General features: G+C 35.7%; 1 protein-coding gene across 6 annotated transcripts in view; it reads right to left on the reverse strand.

Annotated features, from left to right (window-relative positions):
- The window catches only part of LOC122017478 (protein PHYLLO, chloroplastic-like), a 46,749-nt gene that overhangs the window by 2,019 nt on the left and 19,529 nt on the right, over window positions 1–25,201 (reverse strand). For 3 of the 6 annotated variants that reach the window (XM_042575104.1, XM_042575107.1, XM_042575106.1), the window contains 22 exons: window positions 21,911–22,022; window positions 20,720–20,836; window positions 19,221–19,319; window positions 15,436–15,501; window positions 15,101–15,169; window positions 14,774–14,878; window positions 14,501–14,695; window positions 14,169–14,267; window positions 12,168–12,725; window positions 10,530–10,754; window positions 9,517–9,819; window positions 7,473–7,540; window positions 6,475–6,633; window positions 6,246–6,371; window positions 6,005–6,121; window positions 5,769–5,886; window positions 5,357–5,509; window positions 4,999–5,262; window positions 3,456–3,623; window positions 1,939–2,082; window positions 1,401–1,862; window positions 25–324 (listed from right to left, as the gene is read on the reverse strand). In XM_042575104.1, the coding sequence (XP_042431038.1) occupies window positions 25–324; window positions 1,401–1,862; window positions 1,939–2,082; window positions 3,456–3,623; window positions 4,999–5,262; window positions 5,357–5,509; window positions 5,769–5,886; window positions 6,005–6,121; window positions 6,246–6,371; window positions 6,475–6,633; window positions 7,473–7,540; window positions 9,517–9,819; window positions 10,530–10,754; window positions 12,168–12,725; window positions 14,169–14,267; window positions 14,501–14,695; window positions 14,774–14,878; window positions 15,101–15,169; window positions 15,436–15,501; window positions 19,221–19,319; window positions 20,720–20,836; window positions 21,911–22,022 (4,027 nt within the window). Of the gene's footprint in view, window positions 1–24; window positions 325–1,400; window positions 1,863–1,938; window positions 2,083–3,455; window positions 3,624–4,998; window positions 5,263–5,356; window positions 5,510–5,768; window positions 5,887–6,004; window positions 6,122–6,245; window positions 6,372–6,474; window positions 6,634–7,472; window positions 7,541–9,516; window positions 9,820–10,529; window positions 10,755–12,167; window positions 12,726–14,168; window positions 14,268–14,500; window positions 14,696–14,773; window positions 14,879–15,100; window positions 15,170–15,435; window positions 15,502–19,220; window positions 19,320–20,719; window positions 20,837–21,910; window positions 22,023–25,201 lie in introns of those variants that run through there. The other 3 variants (XM_042575108.1, XM_042575110.1, XM_042575105.1) reach the window with 3 other exon arrangements.

Raw genomic sequence — 25,201 nt, forward strand, 5'->3', positions numbered from 1 at the left:
AAGAAGAATAAATACTTAGAATACCTTTTCTTTGTATTTGACTGCCATGTTTAATGCAATCCTGGCACCCATTGAATAGCCAACAAGAATGACCTTTCCACTAGTGATACCAGAGATCAACTTTAGCAATATATTTGCAACAGATTCAACAGATAAATCCAATCTTTGTTTAGAACTCTTATCCACTAGTGATTGTAACTTTGACTCCCCATGGCCAGGTAGGTCAATGGAAATGCAATGCACGCTAGCTGATATACTCCTTATAATTGGGATCCACTCTTCACTTGTACCCAAGAAGCCATGAAGAAAGACAACCGTTCTATTCTGCATCAATGCACACACCATTTAGCTGTAATTATGTTGGGGGAAGAACTTCAATTAATATTGTCACAACTGGAAATCTGGTGGTGTTAACTAAATATTACAAAACAACAATATTTGCCAACTGAAAACATGAAGTACAATGCCAAGTCAAGAATGAAAGTAGAAAAATGGGACTGTAAAAGCATAGAAGCTGCAGATCCAACTAAAATACTCTCAAAGAGTAGAAGTCTGACTTGCCAGCATTATTCACCTAATTTTTCATGACTTTAAGGCGCTAAGGAGTGAAATAACTTAAATGAACCAACGGCAATAGAAGAAGTGTGCTTTTACCTCGACTCTAATAAAGACAAGAAGTTAAGACATTCATGGTGTACTAGGATTATAGCTATAAGACGGGGTATGATTTTGTTCATACTAAGATACTGGGTCATGTCCAAGCACTTCAAAAAATGAAGTATTCATTATTTTATAAAATGCAGCAAATATTAGTATACTGTGTCATGTCCAAGTACTTCAAAAAATGAAGTAGTCATTATTTTATAAAATGCAGCACATATTAGTATACCGTGTCATGTCCAAGTACATCAAAAAATGGGGTATTCATTTTTCAATATTTTATAAAATGCAGCATGGTTTCATTGTATACATTATACTAGTTTCCTGTACCAAACTGTTCCCCTCCACAAAGGTAGGTACATTAGATTATTTTTGTTGATATTCCAAAGACACTTTCCATTTGACCAGCATAGTAAACGTCACATTCTCATGTCAAAGAACTGAAATGAGGAAGGGGGATATAAGTGAAAAGGGGAAAGAGATACAAAAATTATAATTATAACCAAAAAAACATTGAAGCAAGTTATTATACTAGGTGTCCACTACCATGACACCTTTAGGAGGCAAGTAATGGAAATGGGGTTACAAATGACTAGAAGCAAGAAATCTTGGTACTAGATATATAAACAATCTACATTTTTACCCACTTTACCTTTTCTTTCTGTCTATAATTAGGGAAATACTTATTCTAATGAAAAACCAGCTCATCTATTGAAAAATAATAGTGCATATATTCTTACATTTAGGTTTTGACCAACTTTCAGAAACTTGAATGAACAGCTAAAAAACTCTCCATCAACTTCAGTTTGATAAGCACTAGTTTGTTCTTCGGAGTAGCTTTTCTGAATATTTGCTTTATTGATTTGCACAAGCTTTAAAAAATTCTCAGCTTTCTCGACAGATGCTACCAGTCTGTACCTATCCGATGACATGCAAATATCTATACCACTGGAAGTTACATCTTCCTTCAGCCAACGATATGTTCCAAGGCCATGGGCTAGTGCTGCATTTAATTCCCTTCCCTCTATTTTGCAAACTGCAGCATTCTGCCTCTCCAGATAATATGCAAACTGTATATACACCGACAAACTCACACTGCTTTCAAATGCGCTACTGACAATGGCTATCTTCTTATGCAACTGAGCCCACTTTGCTACTGTAGCTGCATTTTCAAATCCTCCAATAACACTCGGTTTGATAACCTGAGAAATCAAAATGGACTATTATAATGCAACTAATGCAATGAGACAATTCCATTTTACCCCAAGTTTTACTCACAATAGCAACAATTCCTGGATGAGCGAACTTTTTAAGTCCATGAAAGAGATCTCCCTTAAGATTGTCAATTGTCTCATCTAGTGCTACTGGCAGACTGCTTTCATCGCAAAATTTGAGAATATCCATTTCCCTATTAACAGGTTCCTGAAACAATGAAGGTGATTGATTGGAAGATATAAAAGAATACTCAAAGCACAGTTACAAATATTCCTCCCTGATAACAAAAAAAACCACATTGAAAAATTTGCAATGCCATTGCAATCCCACATTGTATGTTTTTATCTGAAGAAAATGAAGAAAGAGATACACCCCAAATGTAGTATTGGCATATAAAAAAAATCAGAGAATGGATGGTAGTCGAAGAAAGATTCATCTTGTCTGGGAATGGCAGATTGGCACACTTTTTCTGTTACATTAGTTGAACATTTCTAACAATTTCCAAAAAAAAAAAAAAAAAATAGAGGGCTATTGCTTCTGTTATCCTTCATTTTGCAATGCTGTTCTAAAATAATGCTATGTTTGCTTTGTCTATGGTAAAAGACAAACATATCAGAAGATTCATCTAATTGCCTGGGAATGACAGACACATTTCTGTTACATTAGCATCAATTGGATATTTCTCTAAGAATCTTCAAAAAGAAAAATAGGGTATGCTTGCTTCCATATTATTATGTCTGTACCAAAATAATGTTTGCTTTGTCAGTGGTAAAAGACCACGTGCAGTCATCAGAGGCAATGCATACCTTATTACTTCTTCTTCTATGTTTATAGATAAGTAAACTTGATCCGACTTCTTAACAAAGCTGATGCATGTTGTATATATACTACACCGTTGGTGGAAAATTATAAGGTCATGTCCATGCTATCAACATTAATGAAAGAACAAAGATAGAATGCTCAAATTATTATTTGGAGGCAATACTGTGATAAATCAAGAATGAGAAATACTTCTTGTTTTCTGTTGTTGGGTTGTATTCATAGGTCTAATGAGAAGTATCATTAAGCGATATTTCATAAAGAACATTAATCGCTCTTTTAGCAATCTTATAATTCATTATTTTTTAATCACAGGCGTTGATCCAGTATATGGATCAATGACTTATTCATCTGATTTGCATGTTTGTTATCTTCCACATTTCATGGTATACCCCATGCAACATTCCTTAATCTTCCACATTGCAGCCATAATTAAAACAAATTCCTTCCTGAATAATGGACTCTCAAAAAGGCATATGGTAAGGCAACAACATTTAACAAAATATTGAAGAAATACCCTTTCAGCATTCTGATAGTTTGACTTAGGTTATACATAAGACAGGAAGCATCGCACATTCTGGTCATGTTGATTCTTGCTAAGAGCAGTGATGATTGAAAAGATGGCCAATCCTAATTGGTATCTATCCTTTGTGTAAAAGTAAACTGTTATATCGGACCTCCAACAAATTCCAAAAGGAACACCACTTTTGATACTCAGGAATTGTCAATTTTTATAATTTGGGTTTGTGACAATGTCATACCTCAATGAATTGCAAGTTGAAATGTTTTACACAAGATCCAAATTGCAATGCCTCCTCATATGTCCACTTCCGGTTTGCATCAACACGGATGTTGATTTTGTAACCAACCACTTGCCTGATGGCTCTGATGACTTCTACATCTTCCAGAGGATTTTTTCTTCGTGCTACCTGTAGAACTTCACACATTCTTGACATCTAACTATAGTAAAACATTCAAATTTGCTAGGCGTGAAAAACAAATCAGTAAATATTGCAGAGAGGCTATTATTGGTACAATCAGGCCAAGTAGTATTATGCTATTTCAGCTAGTAAGTATGCAAACATGATATGGTTCTTTCTCTTCAATTGCCTCTTCCATTGTGCCACATAGGTATGCACTGACTCCAATAGACTTGGATTCGCAATTGCGCCCCTCTACATGGCCTCTCTTGTGAACCTTGATGACAAGGAGCTGAGAGCTAACCTTGTGATGCTCTGATGTAAAATGGGCACACCATGTTCTTTGTGAGTTCAATTTCTCCAATTAATCCTCGAACACGGTAGGTGCTGGCATACTATCCTGATCTGAGATTATTTTGGAGTATAGACTGGCTGCTAATTCTGTTGGCAGTCTTTCACAAGGAAACCAAAATTGAATAGCTTGACATTTATACTATAAAATAAGCAAACTATTGTGCACCTAAAAATTAAGACCAATAGGAATTAAAATGCTGATGCAAAATACTCGGTAAAACATACCATTTCAGTAAGTTTTTTTCTTTAGAAACCATGGGTTGAAATCTTGTGCAATGCTACATAACACGATGCTACCTTACATAATTAAAATATATTATTTCAGTAAATTATCCAAACCCCTAATTGATCGGCACGAGTGGTCAATCCAATGCCAACCTTCCAATCATATCATCCCGAGTGACTCTATGACACACATCTCTATGCAGAAAGATCAAGTAATGTGTTTGTTATTTTTTTTAACCTTGTTTCTCCAAAATTGTTTAATTGATTATCTAATTACTATATTCTTTTTTTTTGTTACGAAGTAACAAGTAGAAAAAAATTATATAAGTAAAATTTTATGTGAACTTATTTTGACACACATTGAAGTAAAATTGTTTTAGTAAAAACAATTGTCTAATTGAGATAGTGTGATTAGTAATAGTTTTATTTTCAAAAGTTAAAATATTTTATAGCTTCTCGTTCTGAAATTTTACTATAAAAGACTTTGTTAATTGGTATAGACTTATATTTGAAGTTATTTGAATTATATTTTAAGTTATTTGAATTCATCTTGGCATTATAGGGATGTGCCAATGCATGTCGAGTGATGACATGACACAACATCAACATTATATTGTTCCAGTCAAGATTGAAACTACCTTATGACACAGGATATTAAACCTGGTAGAAACCTCATCAACTAGCTGAGACAACAGTCTCATATATTACTTTGTTCAAACCAATAGGAAACACTGCTAATGTAAAATTATCTCTTGCTAAAGATCACAACTATTATTATTCAAATTTGGATATCAATTTATAGTACCTTCAGTTTTATTGTGTTGAAACCCTCGTCAACTAATTGGTACACAACATCAGCTATCTCTTTTGGTGAACCACTATGATCAATGAGAGCACAAATCTCTATCTGTTTTGGACCATCATTACCATCTGCATCCAACAGAGGTTCAACTGAGGAGCTCCCATAACCAGAGATCACATCAAAGAAACTGGATGCTTCATTCATTGCCAGGGTATTGAGGATAGCCATCTCCAATCCACACTTAACACTTGGAAAAATGGATGAGGCCTGGGATAAAAATATTATTAATACAAGAGTATTTACAAAACAAGAACAAGATAGTACTAAAAAAATGTGGTATATAGATATTTGTATACACAACTGGTATTGCTAAGGATCTCCAAATCCATTCAGAAAATGAGCCTCTGAGCAATGGAATAAAACTTATGTTTGATCCTACCAACTTATGCACCAAGAACCTTAACTGCTCTTCGACATCTAAAAGATCCTCTGCATGGATTTCAATTGGGGCAACCTGTTGAAATTATTAAAAGTAAAATAATTACAACATTAGTCAAAGAAAAATATCCTTACAAAACCTATTTTCTTCTTTTAATTGCGAAAGATGACTAACATATATACATGAAAAGTAGAAAGATATGACAAAATATTGTTTATCAGTGAAGGGAGAGTATGTATGAAGCACCCAAAAATCTCATGACAATAGTTTGATTGAAATTAATTTTTTGAGTCAGTATATTTACATAAGAATAACTTCGGAATTAATAACAAACCTCGCCCAATCCTACAATATTATTGTCCAAATATATTCTTAGGATAAAGCCTTCATGGAAGAAACTCTCCATTTCACCATTTAATAAACTTGAAGTCAGTGGAGCACAAAGTTGGATTCTGTCACAAACATAAAAAATATTCATAACATAGGATCTCAATCTAATTCTATGATCAGAGACATATAATATCAATATAATAAAGGGCAAGCACAAAAGAAAATGCATAACAGACTTGCCTATACAATGAGTATTCCACCTTGTGGATTTTGTGGGTAAAGAGGCGATTTTCCATGTTTGTTAATAAGAAGTTCAGTGTCTTATTTGCAGCTTCAGAAGAAAATTTGTTTATTATTCTACAACAACATTAACAAAAATTTATTATTCTGAAGGGAAAACAATCACAAAATCTCAGTCCTTTGAAAATGGAAATAATTATATTATTTTTTAAAAAAAGAGACTATCTTGGCAGGAAAAAACCTGTGAAAATTGGCATTTTCCACAATACTACTCTCGACTTCAATCACGCAATCATACTGCTCATGCTGAGATTTGGATAAAGCATTTTGAAGTTCAGACATCGTCCGCACTAAAAAATGTTTCACACTACAAAACCAAACAACTGATAAGCTGAACAAGTAAGCAACTAAATGATGAAACAGAGTAAGAGACTAGATGTTACTTTGAGAAAGAATATACAAAGCATTACCTATGGGCAGTACAGAGTCTTTCTATTGAGATATTATGACATGTGTAGAAGAACTTGTTCAGTACATCAGGATTAGCTCTTTCTGCAACTGGTAAAAGACTGAAAATTCCACCACCATGATTGTTTATTACAACAACAGTTAAGGGTTTCCGCTTCACCCTATAAGAAGAAATACAATTAAGAAAATTTTTGATTGGGGTGGCTAATAAGAAAAAAAGGGAGAATCAGTATTCTATCAAATTTCCAAGCGGAGCTTAAAATGCTGGTTCAATTGTGGATTGAGAGACATGGATTGCCCAATTTCAGAACTAAAGGTGACTAAGTGGTACCCAAATCCAATTGTTAGAAATAATCAAATATGGATAATGGATTTGTAATTACTATAAAGATATTTCTGGTTATTATATGATGGTTTGATCCCACCACATTACTGCCTCCACCTCCACCTCGGGATAATTGCAATGGTATAAATATAAATGTTGTCCAATGACTACACAGATATTTTCAGGTATCATATGTTGATTTCAGCCTATAATACCTCTCCCACCTCATCGAGGTTGCCTTTCATACTCCGTCCACCTCTACCCTTAATTTATTTTATAGCACTGAAGATATTTGATCTTCATGGCAACACACTACGCTGCTAGATAAATACAACCAATGGCAGTGTAACTACCTTGGATATATAGTCTATGGTAGGGAGATATGCAGGTGAAGCTACATATTGCCAGTGCCACTCCTAGGCCATTAAATATCTTCATCATCAAGCTATGTATCTCCCAACTATCTGAGGAATACTTCTAAGCCATTAAAAATAATTTTTGTTTAGGCATCATTGTCTAAGTTACTACTTGGAATAAAGAACATGTTTCATGGGATTCATGTCACCCTAAAGAATAGAAACTACTTAATGGAAGGTTTCAGAACTAAATGAGATTTTCATGATATTCAAACAATATTGCCTATCAGTTGTTATTCTTGAATAGATAGGTCAACACCTTTCATTAAGAATTGCCAAGCCATTTGTATCATGAAGAAAAGATACATCACCAATCAAGCAAAGTACCTGAACAAGAGCAATATAAACAGCATATCAATCTAAGAGGAGATAGCTTATTTCACTAACTTTTAATGGTAGCATCTTCATTAGTTATCTATTAAAGCAACTAGGGCTTCCATTAGATTAAATAAGCAAATCTAGGTCGGATTTGAGCAAGTTGAGCTTAAATCCCTAAGAAGCTATTAAGTTTAGATTTGTGAGACAATGGAAAAGTACACCTCAAGCAGAGAATCAATTGTAGTGGATGGGCCAATTGCATCTTAAGTATTTGCGGCATAGGATAGGATAAATTTGTGTTCTTCAATTAGTGATTTCATTGGAATACAATTTACAAGCATTTGGTGGGTGATGTTGTGAGAGATACAAACCAAAAGTTGTAATTTTACTCGAATGAATAGAACAATGAGATGAAGTGCCTCTAATAATATTCAGGCAAAAATAAACTAGGTGTGCTTGAAATAAAAAAAAAAAACAGAAACAAACAAAATAATATTTTAAACCAAGTAGAAATAAAATAGGATGAAAACAAATATCTTAAATCGGCATGTATTATGGGATCAGTTTATTTTAAATTGGGTTGTTTTTATTTGCACCATTTTCCCATGCCAAAAGGAATTCAAATCAAAGTGAGTAAATTGGAAATCATAATTAGTTCTTCCTATGATGAGCATAAATACAAACCAGTTCATTGAGGGAAGTTATTAGGGGAGACAATTTTGTAACGGTAACTACATCCTTAATATGTAGGGTTTTAGAGGGGAGTGAGGACACCAAACTTGAACAAGCATGAACCATGGCTTGCAACACCAAACTTGAACATCAACAGACAAATAGAAAGATCAGAAAGTTCCACAGTAAGATAGTAAATACTTTATGTTAAGAATTACACTAATTTTAATTTAATTGAAAAAAATATATAGACCATTGTTTCATAACATGAAACGGGCTTGTGGAGCAACCAAGAAGTTCCTTGGAGGTACTTTCATGAAAAAATTCAGAATGTATGCATAAAATATCAATCATTCTCTGCCTCCTTTTTTTAGGCACAATAAACAGGTAGATCTAAAAAAAATATCACAATTGAAATTGAATGTGTATAGCGTTCTTAGCTTGGGGGAAGCAAAATGAAATTCTAGGAAACTAACCAACAAGCTAAGGCTGCAATTGTTGGAAGCAATGGGTAATCTAAATTAAGGTATTATTCCATTATCAGTGATTACAAGGCTTTTGTCCTTATATGAGATAAATAACTATGAAAGGGCATTGAAGAGTTACCTTGATATTTAATCACAAACACCTAAAGGAATTAAAGAGCAATCAATGAGAATGAATTGTCCATAATTTGGAGCAAAAAGAACATGAGAATTATCTTGCTATGATGAATGGTTTCTTTTTTCCTTCATGAGATATTATATCGTGCACATTCCCTTTTGTGCTTAGCTCTACTTCCTTTGATCTATCAGGTTACAAAGTTGAAGGGACTACTTGAGGTTGGACTTTCTTTTAGTTTAGGTCATGCTCAAAGATACTTGGACTACATTAGAGACGGGTTCTTGTGCCCTGTCTTATTTCTGCTTATCTATTTATATAGACAACATCATTATTGCTGCATGCATTTTATTTTCCCTTTTGGTATGCTATTTAGTCACATGAATGTACTCAATTTATGTTAACATATAGTCAACCTAACCAAAATGTTAATGAAGTATTTATAAACCAAAATGTATACTGATCAACCACTAAAGGACCTAGTTTGGCCAAACAAAGAAACTCTGACAAAGAATGAGATATTAAACCTTGCCTTGAGGACTGTAGAGAAACATGTGATATCCTCTGCCTCTAGCTATTCTAGATAATGAATAACATGGATCTCTTTTTTCGAAGTGAAAAGAGTCCTATCTCAATTGTACAACAAGAGTTTCCTTTATTTCGTTTTCTCCTTGTCCTGTTGGTGCAATCAAACAATCAAATAAATTACTTACATGCTTGTTACATCCAACTGCAAAACCAACAGCTGTGCTAAGCACTCCATCAATACCACTTGCACCTCTGTTTCCAGCCACCCGAAAACCCTGAAACTCTACGCCCAAATTTGATACTGTTTGATAATCATAGCTCATAGAACTCAACCAGCCTTTCCCATACATGTCTATGTCTCTAATGACCATGCTATTCCCTATAAACAAGGAAGTGTCGTCATTGAGTACTTCTCCAATTACATGTGCAACATATGGCTCTGTAAGAAAGCATTTTGAGTAAATTTGAAATTCTATCTCCTGTGCAACCTGTGACAATGAATGTGAATTAGAAACCATCGTTGCAAACATATTCCAAGAAGATAAAGAAATTTCTCTTGAAAGTACTATTAAGTAAAGTATAATCACCTGAGATGCATGAAAAGAAATATTATAACAGATATAGTTGGTTATTTATGTCCAAGAGAAGCAGCATAAGTCCTTTTGTGGCCATGATAAAACATGCATTGCAAGTTCAAAAAGTAATCCTAAAAATATTACTAGGGAAGTGATAATGAAGCTATAAAACAACACATGCCCTGATTTTGTCACCTAAGAGGCCATGATAGACATCAAATACCACCATGTCAAACACCAAAAATTTGTTAAGATAATTATTTGGCTTTCATAGGTAAGTGCAGGCCTGACAAAGTTCAGGGTGTTACGTATTCTAATATAAGCAAGCAATGCGAAGGGTTTTAATAGTACACAAACTCAGTATGATGGATCTACATACCAATCCTTAATGACATGATATATGGCAACAACCGACTGACATTCAATTATATGGATGCAACAAACAATCTTTGCAATTAAGCGTTTGTCCACAATCATCTTGCAAGAAGAAGGACATAATCTAATAATATGCTTCAGGCTACAATCCTAAAAAAAGATTAAGCTTGAACATGATTGAGAAATAAAATATCTGATCTTTTGAATAAATAGAACTCAAAATTTTTTTAAAGGATGCAGATTCATACTGCTGCATTCAATTTGTTAAGAAAAGTTCTCCATCTTCCAGCCTGTCTTGGGAATTGAATCTTCTGTAAAATGTGAGTAAACTCAATAATGGTGCTTTGAACTCTGTGAGTCACTATATGTGAAGGGTCATGGCGGCATGGGAATTTGTCAACCAAGATATATGAAGATGGAGAACAAAACTCTAGGAATTGGCTAATCCTTTTGCTTGTAATTCTTCTTCCAAGCTGTCATTGTTGCACAACAGAACCCCAATATTAAATCAATACACCCATAAACATAGATAAATATAATTATTTGTGCACAGAACTTGGGCGTGAAAATATAAACAGCAATACCCACTTAAAGTAAGCAAAACCAACAAGTCTCAGACAACACAAGCAAGGTTTAAAATCTCGACCCGTGCTAAGGTTTCGGTCCTAGACTAGAATGATACAGTTTCAGTATCGTAACATGCCGTGCCGATATTTTTTGAATTCGGTATTTATTTATTTATATATAGTAATTATTAGATAAATATATTTATTGTATATAATTTAAAAATAAGTTGTATATTGATTTTATATAAGTTCTCAATTATTAAACAACTTAATATTGTTAAAAAAAATTAAATATAGTTCTCTAATGTCCAGGTTAAATAATCATAATTATATAAATTAATATAAAATACTATTTTATATATAATAATTATATAAATTAACTATTTATTTATTTATTTAATAATTTGAATAATATATATTTAAAATAATAAAAAAAATTAGAATATCAATTAAACATTAAAATAGTAAAAAAATACAAAATAATTTTTTTTTAAATATCAGAATATAAATTTGATTTATTAGAATTTTTATAAATTTTTTAGAATTTTTAAATTTAATTTAAAACATTAAAAACAATTTCAGAATATTATTTAATAAAATTTATTATTATTTTTTAAAATTTTAAATATATTTTTTTCATTTTATTGGGATAATTTAATTAGGGTTAATGAAAGTCTCTTTCAAATATCACACTTAGTAGGAATTGTTTGATTTATTTAAGTTATAATATTAATTTTGCACAGTAAACCTAAACCCTAAACGTCCCCGACGCGACCAGCGACGCGCGCACACTCACAATGACTCCGATACCCTGCAGACGCCTCTGACGGTGTCGGAGGCGTCTGGCGACGCCTTCGGCGGTACCGGAAGCGTTTGGTGACGTCCCACGATGCTTTCGGCTCCACCAGAAACGTCACGTCGCGAGGCCTCTGGCGTCCGTCATGCTTCAGGTACCCATGACGCCTCCGGCGACACCGAAAGCACCAGAAGCGTGCGGCGACGCATCCTTGCTGCTCAAGACGGGCGCGTGTGACGTGCAAGTTTCGCCTCCCCCGCGGAATGGTAAAAAACCATCTGTGCCGAGCGACACAGAATGACATTTCATTCGTTGAGCATGAGCTAAAATTATGCACCGTAGAATCATATGACAATTAGAAATTTTGAGGTCTTCTTTAAAGATGCATATGGTGACATGCTGAATATCAGAATATGGCATTTGAAAATGCACTTTATGCATGTGTGAAGCTATTATCAGCAGTATCTATACACCAAGGGAAAATTCAATAAAATTCAGAGAAAAATAATGATGAACAGAAGTACCTGAAGAACTACATCTGGATGTGCCCAGCTCCTGACCGAGTCTGACAATAGAGCATGATCCATATGATCAATAAATAAGAACTTCATCTCAGAAAATGAACTTAATACTCTACGCAATCTTAGACCAGACATGATATCACAGACAACTGGCCATGATAAATGTTTAACCAAAAGAGATGATGCAAAAATTTCATCTTCATTCTCAATAGCACCAATAAGGAGTAGTCCCCTCTCAGCCCTCTGTATTATTGCTGTAACCTCAGCAAGTTGGGAGTTGCAATTATTGGATGCAAAGAGAAGTTGCATAGTGATGTACTTAGTGTATGGTTCTGTCTTTGCAAACCACGAGTCTAATCCTTTTAAACAGTCTATTGTCCATTCTTTTGGACTATCTTCTAGTGGTTCTCTAAAGGGACAATTAATATGAACAGGACCAAATGGCACTTGAGTTGCATAGTGCAGGGCTGAGTCAATAGTTGTGAGAATCATTCTCACAGGAACTTGATCCATTGCCGCAGGAAGACCAAAAAACTTTGCAAACTTCCCAAAGTGGTTCACCTAAAGATACATAGAAAGACCACATACGAAAAAAAAAAAAAAATGAGATAGATGCATATATTTTGATAAAAATAAGATTAACAATGTGTAGTTCTGCCACTAGCAGTTTTCAACCAAAAGCTATCTGAAAATTAAATCACTAATGATGTGGATAAAATTATTCATCACCCCTAAAGGAATTTGAATGGGTGATACATGAATTCTAAAATGGTCAACAGTGAAAATGGATTCCATCGGTGTACACCGATGAAAGGGTGAAACCTTTATAGGAAAATTTCTTGTAATTTACTTTGATGGTTTCTTGATCTACAATAAGACACAATACAACACCCACTTGGAACACATTCATTTATCTTGAGACCCTTATGGCTAAAATATCGTTTGTTAGCGTAAAAAAGTGCTCCTTGCAACCTCATGTTCTCTTCCTACATTCAATTACATTTTTAACAAAAAACAAATTTGGCAGTATTACTTGACTACGATAAAGAGTTTTTTCCTATCATGCAAGCCATTAGACATTGACATTAGTATCTACTAATTAGTGAATTCATCTTGCACACCAACCGTAAGGCATTGAGCTTCATCCAATCCCAAAAGAAATTAAGTGCAAGCCATGATAGATGGTTTGAATTCCCTCAAGAATATAGCATTGACCTAGTGTAGACTACAAATCCCCTAATACACTAAGTTGTGAATAGTCATGGTACACGTAATAAGCACAACAGTAGCAGGATTTGACCACCCTAAAGATGAGTGCATCACCTTTTGTGACCAGGATAATTTTTCATGATGTTGAGAGCTATCATAATTTAGTTGACTTTCTGATAAAAGGATGTTACTCATTTAGGGGTATGCAATTATGCACCTCGGACATCTCTTAGAGATAAGGAAATATACGCTACATGGATGGTCTAGCTGACACTTTTCGGAATGTCACTTTTAGCATGCCAAGGAGTATCAAGTGTTGTTCACATGAAATAATACTCGTCAACATAATTAACACAACAACACAAGAGGTCAACATGATTGACACAGCGATACAGGAGGCATTATCTCAGTACACCGTATCCAATTTTAGTAATTCATCAGAACAATATGTTTTGACCATTTTGCCAAGTACAATACAAGATTTCACACCATGATTTTGAACATAACAATTACTCATAATTCCATATTAAATATCAAAGCATTCAGACCAGATGCTACACCGGGACCCATTTACCAATGTTGACTTACTAAATGAAAACAAAATGGGCTTCACATTTATGAAAATTGCCAATAGCAAAACAATAAAAAACTGGAGGAGACAAACTATCAAGCTACCAGGCAAGTATGCCACACATGCGCTTTCAAACACTTGATCCTGTGGAATTTCTAAATGAATTAAAGTGGCATGGCGAGACGAATCCAAGACTAATGAAGGTGTAAAGACAAAATCAGAACCTGATCAATAGATTGGTTTGCTCCTGCATCATGTAGCTCTGGAGGGCGATCAGCTGTTAATAAAATAAGAGGAGTAAAATCATGATGAGCCTCCACAACCTGCATAATATAATATGTGAAGCAGACCTTAGGTTCTCTGATAAATATAACAAAAAATGAGGAAAAGAAAATGCAAGCTGGAAGTGCAACATCAAAGGGAGAACAAACATTTTAACAAAAAGGAAAACAAAACCTAGATTTATAGTTGAAAGATATTGGAGAGAGAAAAACTTGAGATTTTTGTAGTATAATCTCAATATTAAACTTCAAGAGTACCATAATTAATTTCTCACCGCAGGAAGAAGATTTGACACAGCTGTGCCAGATGATGTTATGACCACAGCAGGTTTGTGAGACCCTTTGGCATACCCAACAGCATGAAATGCTAGTGAGCGTTCGTCATAAGATGAAAAACAAGTAGTGTAAGGATGACGACAAGCAGCAATTGCAAGTGGAGATGATCTTGATCCTGGAGCTATACAGAAGTACTATAAAGATAGAAGTTTTAGAATTAATTCAATACAAGAGTTAAACAAAGCTTGCATGAAGATGCAATTGAAACTCACAGTCAAACCTAATCTAACACATTCTTCAACTATAAGTGACGCCCAGACAGTGTTTATGTTTGCATAATCCTCTGCCAAGCAAATGGAGCCATGAGAATCCATAATCTGATGAAGAAAACAATCACCATCAGTCTAGATTTAACGGTGCCTCTAACAGCTTCATCCTATAAATTAAAACTTAAAATGTGTGATTGCTATAATTTGCTTTTTCATCTAGAATTGCATATAAAAACAATTGACAATATAATGCACATGCTATAAACAGCTTAGAAGTTACAATTAAAGCTAATGCGCGAGAAGTATGGTATCACTCTTTTTAAAACTTACCCTAATAGTTCCAACAGACATAGTGGAAGAATGCCTAAAATAAAACTGACAGGAAGTTGGAAGCTCTTTCTGCATGGAAATCACGGTAAGTAATATAAGCAATTATCATTGCTCTTAATTAAGCAAAATCCATAAGCACTCAGTTTCATCAGATGCTAAATTCTTTGTCCAGAACCCCGTGTGACATTAGAAAAATGAAAAGAAAAATGCATCCTATAGAAAAGCTACAAATCTGAATCATGGAAGAAAAATTTGTCATTTTCTACTAGGAGCCAGGTATCACTAATGGACTACTAAAGATTTATCATTTTCTACAAATCTGAATCATTTTTTACCTCCTGAATATTATTATTGGCTTGAGAAAAATTCCATCCAGCAAGCAATTCAGCATTCAAAAAAACCTGTATAAACGAGACAAATACGAGTTCAGCAAAGAAACAGTTAATAAGACAAAACCTACCATTTGTTGCATGGAAAATACTTCCAGAAAATGTTTTTGGCACTTCTGGTATTTGGTTGACAGAAAAGGCTATAGTTCCTGCAAGTAAAAATCCAGTGGACCAAGGGGGTCTAATTACAAGGTTCTTCTCAGGAGATACAATTTTGATTCAAAACATTTTTGATCATAGATGAAAACATAATTTAAACATAGGAAAAATGACTTCTGCTCAAGCTATGACATGTCATCTTCTACAAATATATTTCAAATTTAAACTTAGATTATTTATTTCTTCAATCTGATGTCAAGAACAGCAGCATATGATTTCATAAACAATTTTTATATTAAAAATAATATAATTTAAACAAAAAAAACAAAACGGTAATAACTATTAAATAATTTATAAGCTATTTTACATTAATTATTTTAAAGAAATGGTAATAATAATAAGAAAACACAGTTTATAATTGTTGAATATTTTAAGTAATACAATCTTATATTAAATAACACTAAATTATTTGACAATAATAACCAAATGGTAGATATGTTAAACTAATAATAATATAGTAATAAATTATAGAATAATGGAAAAAATGCTAATACTTATTGTGTATTCTTAATATAAATAAGATTTATCATTTTATATTAAATTAAACATTAAAAATAATTTTAAAATAAAAAATATGACTTCATCTGTATGTTGGCTCAGAATTTAACTCAACAGGAAAACTCCTGTTTCAGGAAAATAAATAATTTCCTTAATTTTTTTTTTAAATTACCCCAGTGAAAGTACTTTACATGAGACAAAAGGAGCTTTAATTTGTCCCATTTACAAAATAAGAAAATCTTACCCACTAGAAGTTGATTATATACAATAATTGATAGTGAAGAATCAATAGGCACTTATAAAAGCCCTTCCTCAGCTTTCTGCCTCTTTAGCTTTTTGGCCCTTTGTGGCTTCATCTTGGTCAACTTGATCAACATGACATTATCCACTATGGCACAAATATCAAAAATTTGAAGCCAAAGGGGAAATTGGAATGCTTGGAGTCAGAACTATCTACCTAGAGGACAACATCAATAAACCTTATAACCAATTTAGAGAGGTGTAGTGTATTAACAGTACGAGCCATGCAACATCTACAGATGAAATAGGCTTATGTCAGTAAGTCCTACCTCTGAGCTCTCCAAACATGAAATGCTTTAGAATTGCACACCTTCGAGGGTCATATGAAAAACCATATAGACAAGGGCATTGAACATCCCATATGGCGACATTCAAAATTTAAAGCTTGAATGTGATCTTAGCAATTAGTGGTCCCATTATGTGTCTAGATACTTGAAAGTTTTGTACGTACATATTATTCTTGAATATCATATCCCCAAACTCGAGTTCCTGCTCCTTTATTGCCTCCTTCAAAGGCTCATCAGATTGGTCCTCCTCTAAGTCACAGCTCCTTAAAGGTCCTTTATTGTTGTCTAGGGTTTCGAAGGCATCAACTTCTCCTTTTCCTTCCCTTGTCAAGACAAAATCCAGATATCGTTTCTTGTTCATAGTTCCCAAATCTCCTTGATGATGTCATCCTCATCTATACCAGTGCTCAAATAAAAAGGCTTTTTTAATTTAAATGAATAGGTTTTTTTTTATTGTTTTGAATCATTATCCTTTGTCTTAGAGATTTTGGAGATTCAAGCTTACGCATTATCCTCTTTTCTTCAATTTTTCACTCCATGTTGACTATTTTTTCCATAGATGGCATTAAATATGTTATGGTATGATTATAACAGATAAAATACAACCCATCAAATGTATTTTATACTAATCTAGCTCAGAACACTAAGTGGGGTTGTAGCCAAGAAGTAATAGTTGAGTTCAGCCAATACTGAATAAAGAGGGCTGGTACAGTTACTCGAGGTGGACTGATGTTTGGTTGAGGTGGCCACGAGTGTGCTTGATCATGCCCGAGGTGGAAACACTCTGATCAAGGTGCTTTAAGAGGCTATTGAGTTCCATCAAAGGTGGGATGCACTTCAATCAAGGTAGATGTGACCTCTAGGGGATTAGGTCCGAGTCTGAGGTGGACTTTGTTTGCATATGGTAGAAGTTCTTGGGTTTATGCAAAAGGTCAGCTCACCCAAAGCAGGGATACTCTATTTGAAGTGGAAGTGACAGTAAAGAATAAAGCAAGGTAGTATGAAGCAAGATTAGGGTTGATGTTAGTCAACTGAGGTGGATGAGATTTGGTTGAGGTGTTTGGCTTGGCTACCCGAGGAGAGAAGACTAAAAGGCACTGCCTCCTTTTGTCTTTCTTGCTATTCCGAAAAGCAGCTTGGTCAAGAAGATAATGTTAGAGGCCAATGGTGGACTCTATTAAAGGCAACCAAAAGATCCTTCTAATACCATAGCAGGCCAATAATAGGTCCTAAGAAAAGGCACAAGCTTCATGTTGCTATATGTCCTAACCGTGTTGATGCGGACCTTATATTGTGATCCATAAGCCATTGGCTTAGGGATTTCTCCTTCTGCCCATACACATGACCATCATTTAGGCTACATTCAAAAATGTAGATCCACTACATTAACGGTCTCCCCAGTGCCGGTCCCTCGGATATGGAGGGAGGTACATACAGGTACATAGGCGTCAGGCGCATGGTGGGGTAAACTCCAGGTCATCAGTTATTAAAAATCGACCCCTGACCATTACGTCAGAGATGCCATGCACCCACTGTCTGTGCTACGCCCTGGGGACATCTAGGCTACATTCAAAGCTTTTATAGATGGTGGTTACTTTCTCCCACATCAAATCTTTATCACAAATAAAAAGATAGGCTAGAAATTTAGAGGGTGCTCAGAAATTTAACACCATATGTAAATCATGTTGGGCTTCTGTATATGGGATTCATAATATTATAAAAATTATTAATATGTTTCCATGAAATGGATACAATGAAAGATAATGATCATTTCTTATTAATAGGTATGCAACATAAGCAGCACTAGCTTGCATGGCATACCTTTGACTAAACAGGTAAGTGTATAACCTTAGATCTGGGATACGAAAAAATCCCTGATTCTGCCTTGTCACTCTTTCCATGGAATTAATTGAATCAGGAGTATATTGGAATGAGGAAAGCAGCAGTGGCATATTGGGTAGAATGGAATTTTGGTGCGGGCAACATTGGCATTCCATACTCTTCCTATTTTCATACATCACAAAGAAACATTGATCTAATTCATTATCTAGATTTTCTAACTTCAGTTTAGCAATGATAGGACTTTCAATCAATCATTTATTGGCAATGTTCAAAATCAAGCTTACATTCATCCTACATAGTTTAGTCTTAGAATAGTTTTTTTTATAACCTGCTAAACCAATTTTTGTGTAATTTATGTAATTTGATGAAGAAAGGATGGACTTATTCAGTCAGAAGTTGCAACCAACAGAAAAAGTAACCAAACTGGTTAGCTTATTAGTTCTTGGAAGGAAGGAATTCTGTGATACAAAGACCTGACAACAAGTATCGATTATGCTTAGCTAGTTTCATTGCTCAATATAGGATTCACGCAGCCACTATAAGGTTCAAAGCAAGCACATAAGAAAAGTTGATTTCTACACTAAAATTGTAGGGAAGAAGTTGACTAGAATATTAAGCAGTACAGAACATATAAATTATAGATACCATTTGTATATCTTTCTTCCCAACCAAAGGTGACTTCTTGTCAGCATGGTTCATCCATAATTTGTCGATGGTACTAACTTGAGGAATATAGTATCTCATCTGCAAGGAAAAACAAAGAGAAATACAATAAATATTGGGCATAAAACTTGAAACTTGAAGGACAATTTTTCTCATGCAAGATACTAAACAGTGGGTCCATAACAAGTTAAACAATATAAAAGCAACATATTTTAGACTTAAAATTTGGCATCATACTTCTTTCAACAAATCTAATTGAAAATTCTCTGAGTTCTCTAGAATATATCTTGAAAGATAGAAACAGTCATTACTTTTTGTCCATTCACAATGGCCAAATCTCTATCTAGTCCTCTTTCTTGCCATAATCAGCCAAGTCCACTAAAAGGATAACTCAATAATACAACAACAACATCAACAACCAAGCTATATACCACTAGGTGTGACCGGCTAAAAAGATAACTCAATCTTTCCTTAAAATCATTTGAGATCAGTAGCCATCCAAAAGAAACAATATATTAAAAACATTTTCCTCTTATATGCCGTCTTTTGCTTCTCTTGTGTAAATATATAAACTTATATGATTTTATTTCCTCTCTACAAATGGTCAGATCCAAGAGAAAACAAAGATACACATGAGTTACATATTGGCTTAGCAAGAATGAGTTAGAAAACAGGAGAAGATCAAATGGTGCAGGAAAATTAAATGCCAGTTGATGCTATTAGATCGTGCCCCCACCAACAACTTCCCTCTTCCTCCCCATATTAGTTGCATGGCTGCGGATATTTAGATGGTTTTTTATGGTAGTGGAGATGTTGCAAAAATTGTATTGTTGTTTTTGCTGGTAGATCATTGTTGCTTTTGCTGGTAGATCATTGTTGCATTCATGTTGTTGATATCGATTTATTATTGAGCCTTATTTATATTGATTTTCTAGTTAGTTACACTAGATATTTATGAACTGATATGTTTACCTGATATAAGTAGTTATATTATTTTCAATTGTGACACTACTACTAATTGGCAGTTGCTTATTTTAAGGTTACACACCTGTGGGTTATGCCTACCATACAGAGGATTTACCTAGGGCATGGCATACCAAACAGAGAAAGAAAAGAGAAATGATTGTTCAAGTAGTAACAGAGATGATTAAGATGTGTCCATTACTCCGTGGTTGACATTGATGTTTCTAGATATAATTGACCAGAAAGCTCAATAATAGTTGATTTTAGGAGATAACATTGATGGGCAAAAGCTAAGGACAAGATGGCCCTAAGGAAGATGACGTGTTTAAATGAAAGGAGAAGACTAGCTTATGTAAAACTAATTGCTAAAATGGTTAGACAAGCTGGCCTTACTTTAAGCAGAAAAAATTTGTTGCATGATACTTCCAAGGAATGCAATTTGATATGTTAATTTCTTGGCATTAATAATATTTGGAGATGATCAATGTAAAAATACAAGAACATTTTATGAAAACTACCTGGTGAACATTGATCTCAAAGGCATTAATTGCATCAGCAAATGTATATAACATATGATCATCCCAAACCAGGGTAGCTGCCAAAATGGAACAACCCATATGTTCTTCAACCACAAACTGTAAACAACCACAATCAGTGGAATTGAAATTGGTAGAAGAGGAAAAAGAGTCATTTCGCTGAAACAAAAACTTTGAAATACACTAATTATTGGTCATTCCATGATCAAATAATAACTTGCCAATTCAAACCATCTATGAGATGTAATTTCATTCAAATGGTAGAGGAAATCTAGTGTTCTGTTGACCCTACCAAATACTCAATCAACCCTATCAAATACTAATCAACATTAGCGCTATGTCTCCAGTACTATCAGGCGTAAGTCAACCTAAATGTTGTAACAGACATACTTGGTATCTAGTCTTCTTGAAGCTGTGGATTGTTAGAACTTATAGAAGATTAAACACCAATTACTCCATGAAGTCATCGATGTATGAAAGCTTGTTGCTCTATCTTGTGTTCTCCAGTACTATCAGGCGTAAGCCAACCTAAATGTTGTAACAGACATACTTGGTATCTAATCTTCTTGAAGCTGTGGATTGTTAGAACTTATAGAAGATTAAACACCAATTACTCCATGAAGTCATCGATGTATGAAAGCTTGTTGCTCTATCTTGTGTTCTCCGGTGTTTTTAGCTTTTTCTTCTTCATGATCACTATGTTTCTTATCCAAGAAATGTAGGTGTTCTTGTGTTTTTAACAAATGGTAATGTAAAAATATCTTATTCTTAGCAATTGGTACTCAGAGTTGGCACCATCTTAACATGTAGAACTCGAGATGTAATAACCAAGAATAAAGTGGTTAGCCTCAATTTTTACCAATTACTGGTGACAAACCAGAGCAGTTGTAGTAGTCATTTTTTGGCAATTGAACAAGATTGCAATAGCTTTGAATTGTTCCAATGTTACACAATTTGTCTAAAAAAACTCTTCAATATCCACATACAAAATCACAGAACAATAATCCAAAACCTGAAACTTGTGGCTAAATATGCCAACTTACATATGTGAGATAGGATGTAAAAAAATGGAATAACATTTTAATCATGTTACATTCTTCAAAGATTGGAAAATTTCTGAAATACATAAAAATTCTAGTTAATGATGAGCTAGCTAAATGCAAGTAATTTCACCTGTGGAATACAGAGGAAATATGAACTGAGCATCTCCACCAACAATGAACCATCAATATAATTACCTAGGAACCCATAAGCTCTTATCAGGGGTGAATCAATTGAAAGATATCTGCAGATAATCAATTGTGCCACTACATTATTATGCTACAACTTCTACATGGAATACAATCATTTACATACTTCCAAAACTTGTAAGTTATGCATAAAGCACACTGACCCACACATACATTTTGAGAATAAAAAAATTATAGCTTCAAGGCATCAATTACACAACATAAAATATCTCTTTTTTATGTTCACACCTTACTACATTACTTTGTTACAACCTGCAGAGAATTAACAAACATATATTTTTGTCAAAGTAATAGGAATCATACTGTTGATTAAAAACCATTGGCTGCGCATAAAAAATGCCAAACTAAGATGTAGCACACATTGTGTTGGACCCCGTGGTGGTTTTGATGTGATCAACCAAGTTAGGTTAAGTCCTGTTTGTTATTGATCCCTGTGTCTAAGTGTGCAGGAGTTTAGGAGCGCAGGAAGTTGAGCAGAAGACGCAGCTAGCGAGAAGGACGGTATGGGAAGAGAACCGACGGGTTCGGTGCGTCCGAAGGACGAAAGAGCTGCGGAATAGTACACCGGTGGACGAGAAGAACGTGCATGACGTTCAAGGGACGAGAAGCCGGGACGGAAGCCTGCTCGAGGAGAAGGCCGGAAATTGGGTTCGGGTGAGTCCTATTTCGGTTGGCCGCAATCACCCAAGCAATCGGAACTTCGGAAGCTAAAGTGAAGATGAAGAAATGCTGGAAAAGCAGCTGGAGGCGCCCTCAACAGTCGTTGGGGGCACCTCCGCCCTCATCGGATTGAGGGCGCCCTCAAAGCTGGCGCCCTCAACAGCTTTGAGGGCGCCCTCAACAACAGTAAAGGCGCCCTCAATGCCCTTGAGGGTGCCCTCGGCCTGGTCAATTTAGCCGTTGGCAAGCGGATAAAGTTTTATCTGCTTATCCCCTTGGAGGCGCCCTCAACCCCTTTGAAGGCGCCCTCAACACTCGAGATAGAATTTCCAAGAGCTATATAATGGCCCCTGGAGCTAGGAAATAAAAAATCATCTCTTGTACTTGTTGGAACCCCAAGGTTGTTTTGGTGTGATCAACAAGTTAAGTTAGGTCCTGTGTGTTTTTAACCTTGTATCTAAGTGTGCAGGAGCTTAGGAGCACAGGTAGTCGAGCGGAAGATGCAGCTAGAGAGAAGGACGACACGCGGTGCGTCCGAGGGACGAGGCGCTGCGGCAGAGAACATCGGCGGACGAGAAGGAAGCGTGTGATGGTTTCGAGGGACGAGAAGCCAGAGCGGAAGAATGCTCGGGGAGCAAGAGACGCAGCTAGCGAGAAGGCCGACACGAGGTGCGACCGATACGCTGGCGGACGAGAAGGAAACACGCGACGATTCCGAGGGATGAGAAGCCGGAACGGAAGCCTGCTCGAGAAGACCAGAAGTTAGGTTCGGGTGAGCCCTATTCCGGATGACAGAAATAACCCAAGCAAGCGGAGCCGGAACGAAAGACCCGGACTGAGGCGAGCATCACCGGAGCAGAAGGCTTGGACCAGAAAGTCAACCTGGTTGACTTAAGTGGTCTGGCGCCTGGATCCATTCCGGGCGCCCGGAAGTGGACTTTTGACCGGATCGCGTCAAGCGCGATCAGTTTCGTTGGGGATAAAGTTTTATCCCCCAGGGCGCCCGAAATCCCTTCGGGGCGTTCCGACCAAGGCTATAAATACAGCCTTGGTCCAGAAGCTTTGAATCAACTCAAGAATCGTAATTCCAACACTTGTGTGCTTCTTTAAAGTTTAGCTTCTTTGTTTTTGCGCTTCACTGCTATAAGAGGCTTCTCCGCCTGAAGGAGTATTTAGTGCTACACTTTCCTTGGATTAACAACCTCCCCGGTTGTAACAAGTAAAACGTTCTTCACCTCTTCTTTCTTTTCTGTTTTAATTTATTGCTTATCTATTTTATGCAAGTGTTAGTTTAAGAAAAGTCGAGAAGGGTTTTATTTATTTTGCAAGCTATTCAACCCCCTTCTAGCCGGCCGCTGCGATCCAACAGTACTACCTTCCTAGCAACGCTTAAGAGCTTTCAGTGTGTAAAAGACTTCTCCGCCTTCAAAGAAGGAGATTCTTAGTGAGCTGTTCAACCGCCTTGGATTAACAACCACCCAGGTTGTAACCAAGTCAACTGCTGAGTCTTCTTTTCTGTTTTCTTTTATTATTGTTGCATTCATAGAGTTGAAAAGATCGAGGAGGGTATTTTTTATTTTTCAGGCAATTCACCCCTCCCCTCTTGCCGGCCCGCTGCACCAACAAATGGTATCAGAGCCAAATAGCCTCAGAAGGACTAACCGCTGTCTGAAACAGTAAAGATCAAGACGGTGGTCGGTGCAAGTATTCACCCCCCGAAATTTGACGGAGACTTCGCTACATGGAAACGCCGAATGGAGGTATTTTTTAAAACGGATTTCGACATTTTATTAACAATGAAATATGGTTTTGTAGTTCCAAAAGATAAAGAAGAGTACCAATGGACGAAGAAGGAGTAAGCCGATTTCATAGCCAACGGAAAGGTAGAGTTCCATCTACCCAGCGTTCTATCGCCCCAGGATGTAAGTCGGATCGGAAGCTACGACTTCGCCAAAGATCTCTTGGAGCTCCACGAAGACACCTCAGAAGCGAAGTTAGCAAGGCGGAACATCCTCCGGACTCAGCTTACAAATCTCCAAATAAATAATGAAGAGAAGGTAGCGCAACTCCAAGCGAGAATCAAAGAACTAATAACTCAACTGAACAACCTTGGAGAATCGGTAACAAACCGAGATTCGATTCGGTATGCGCTCAACGCCTTCCCGAGAACGTTAGAATGGACGTCCTTAGTAGATGCATACTACATCTCTAAGGACTTTGAGGTAAGTACGCTAGAAAATTTATTTTTTATTTTCGAACTTCACGAGTCTTGAATCGCAGAACCTAAACAAATAGAAAAGTCAAATCTTAATATTGCCCTACAAGCCAAGATGGACGATCTCGACTCTGAAGCATCAATCGATGAAACCGAAACGGCGCTATTGGTAAGGAAGTTCAATAAGTTTATTAAGACTAATAAATTTAGATCGCATTCGAAAAAGTATCAACGCAACAGAAGGACGGTCCGATGCTACAATTGCAATGAAGAAGGGCACATCAAGGATGACTACCCAAAAATAAAGAAAAAGAACAACGAAAAGGCGAAAGGAAAGTA

The sequence above is a fragment of the Zingiber officinale genome, chromosome 8B (genome assembly GCF_018446385.1).
Source record: "Zingiber officinale cultivar Zhangliang chromosome 8B, Zo_v1.1, whole genome shotgun sequence".
Classification (NCBI taxonomy): domain Eukaryota; kingdom Viridiplantae; phylum Streptophyta; class Magnoliopsida; order Zingiberales; family Zingiberaceae; genus Zingiber; species Zingiber officinale.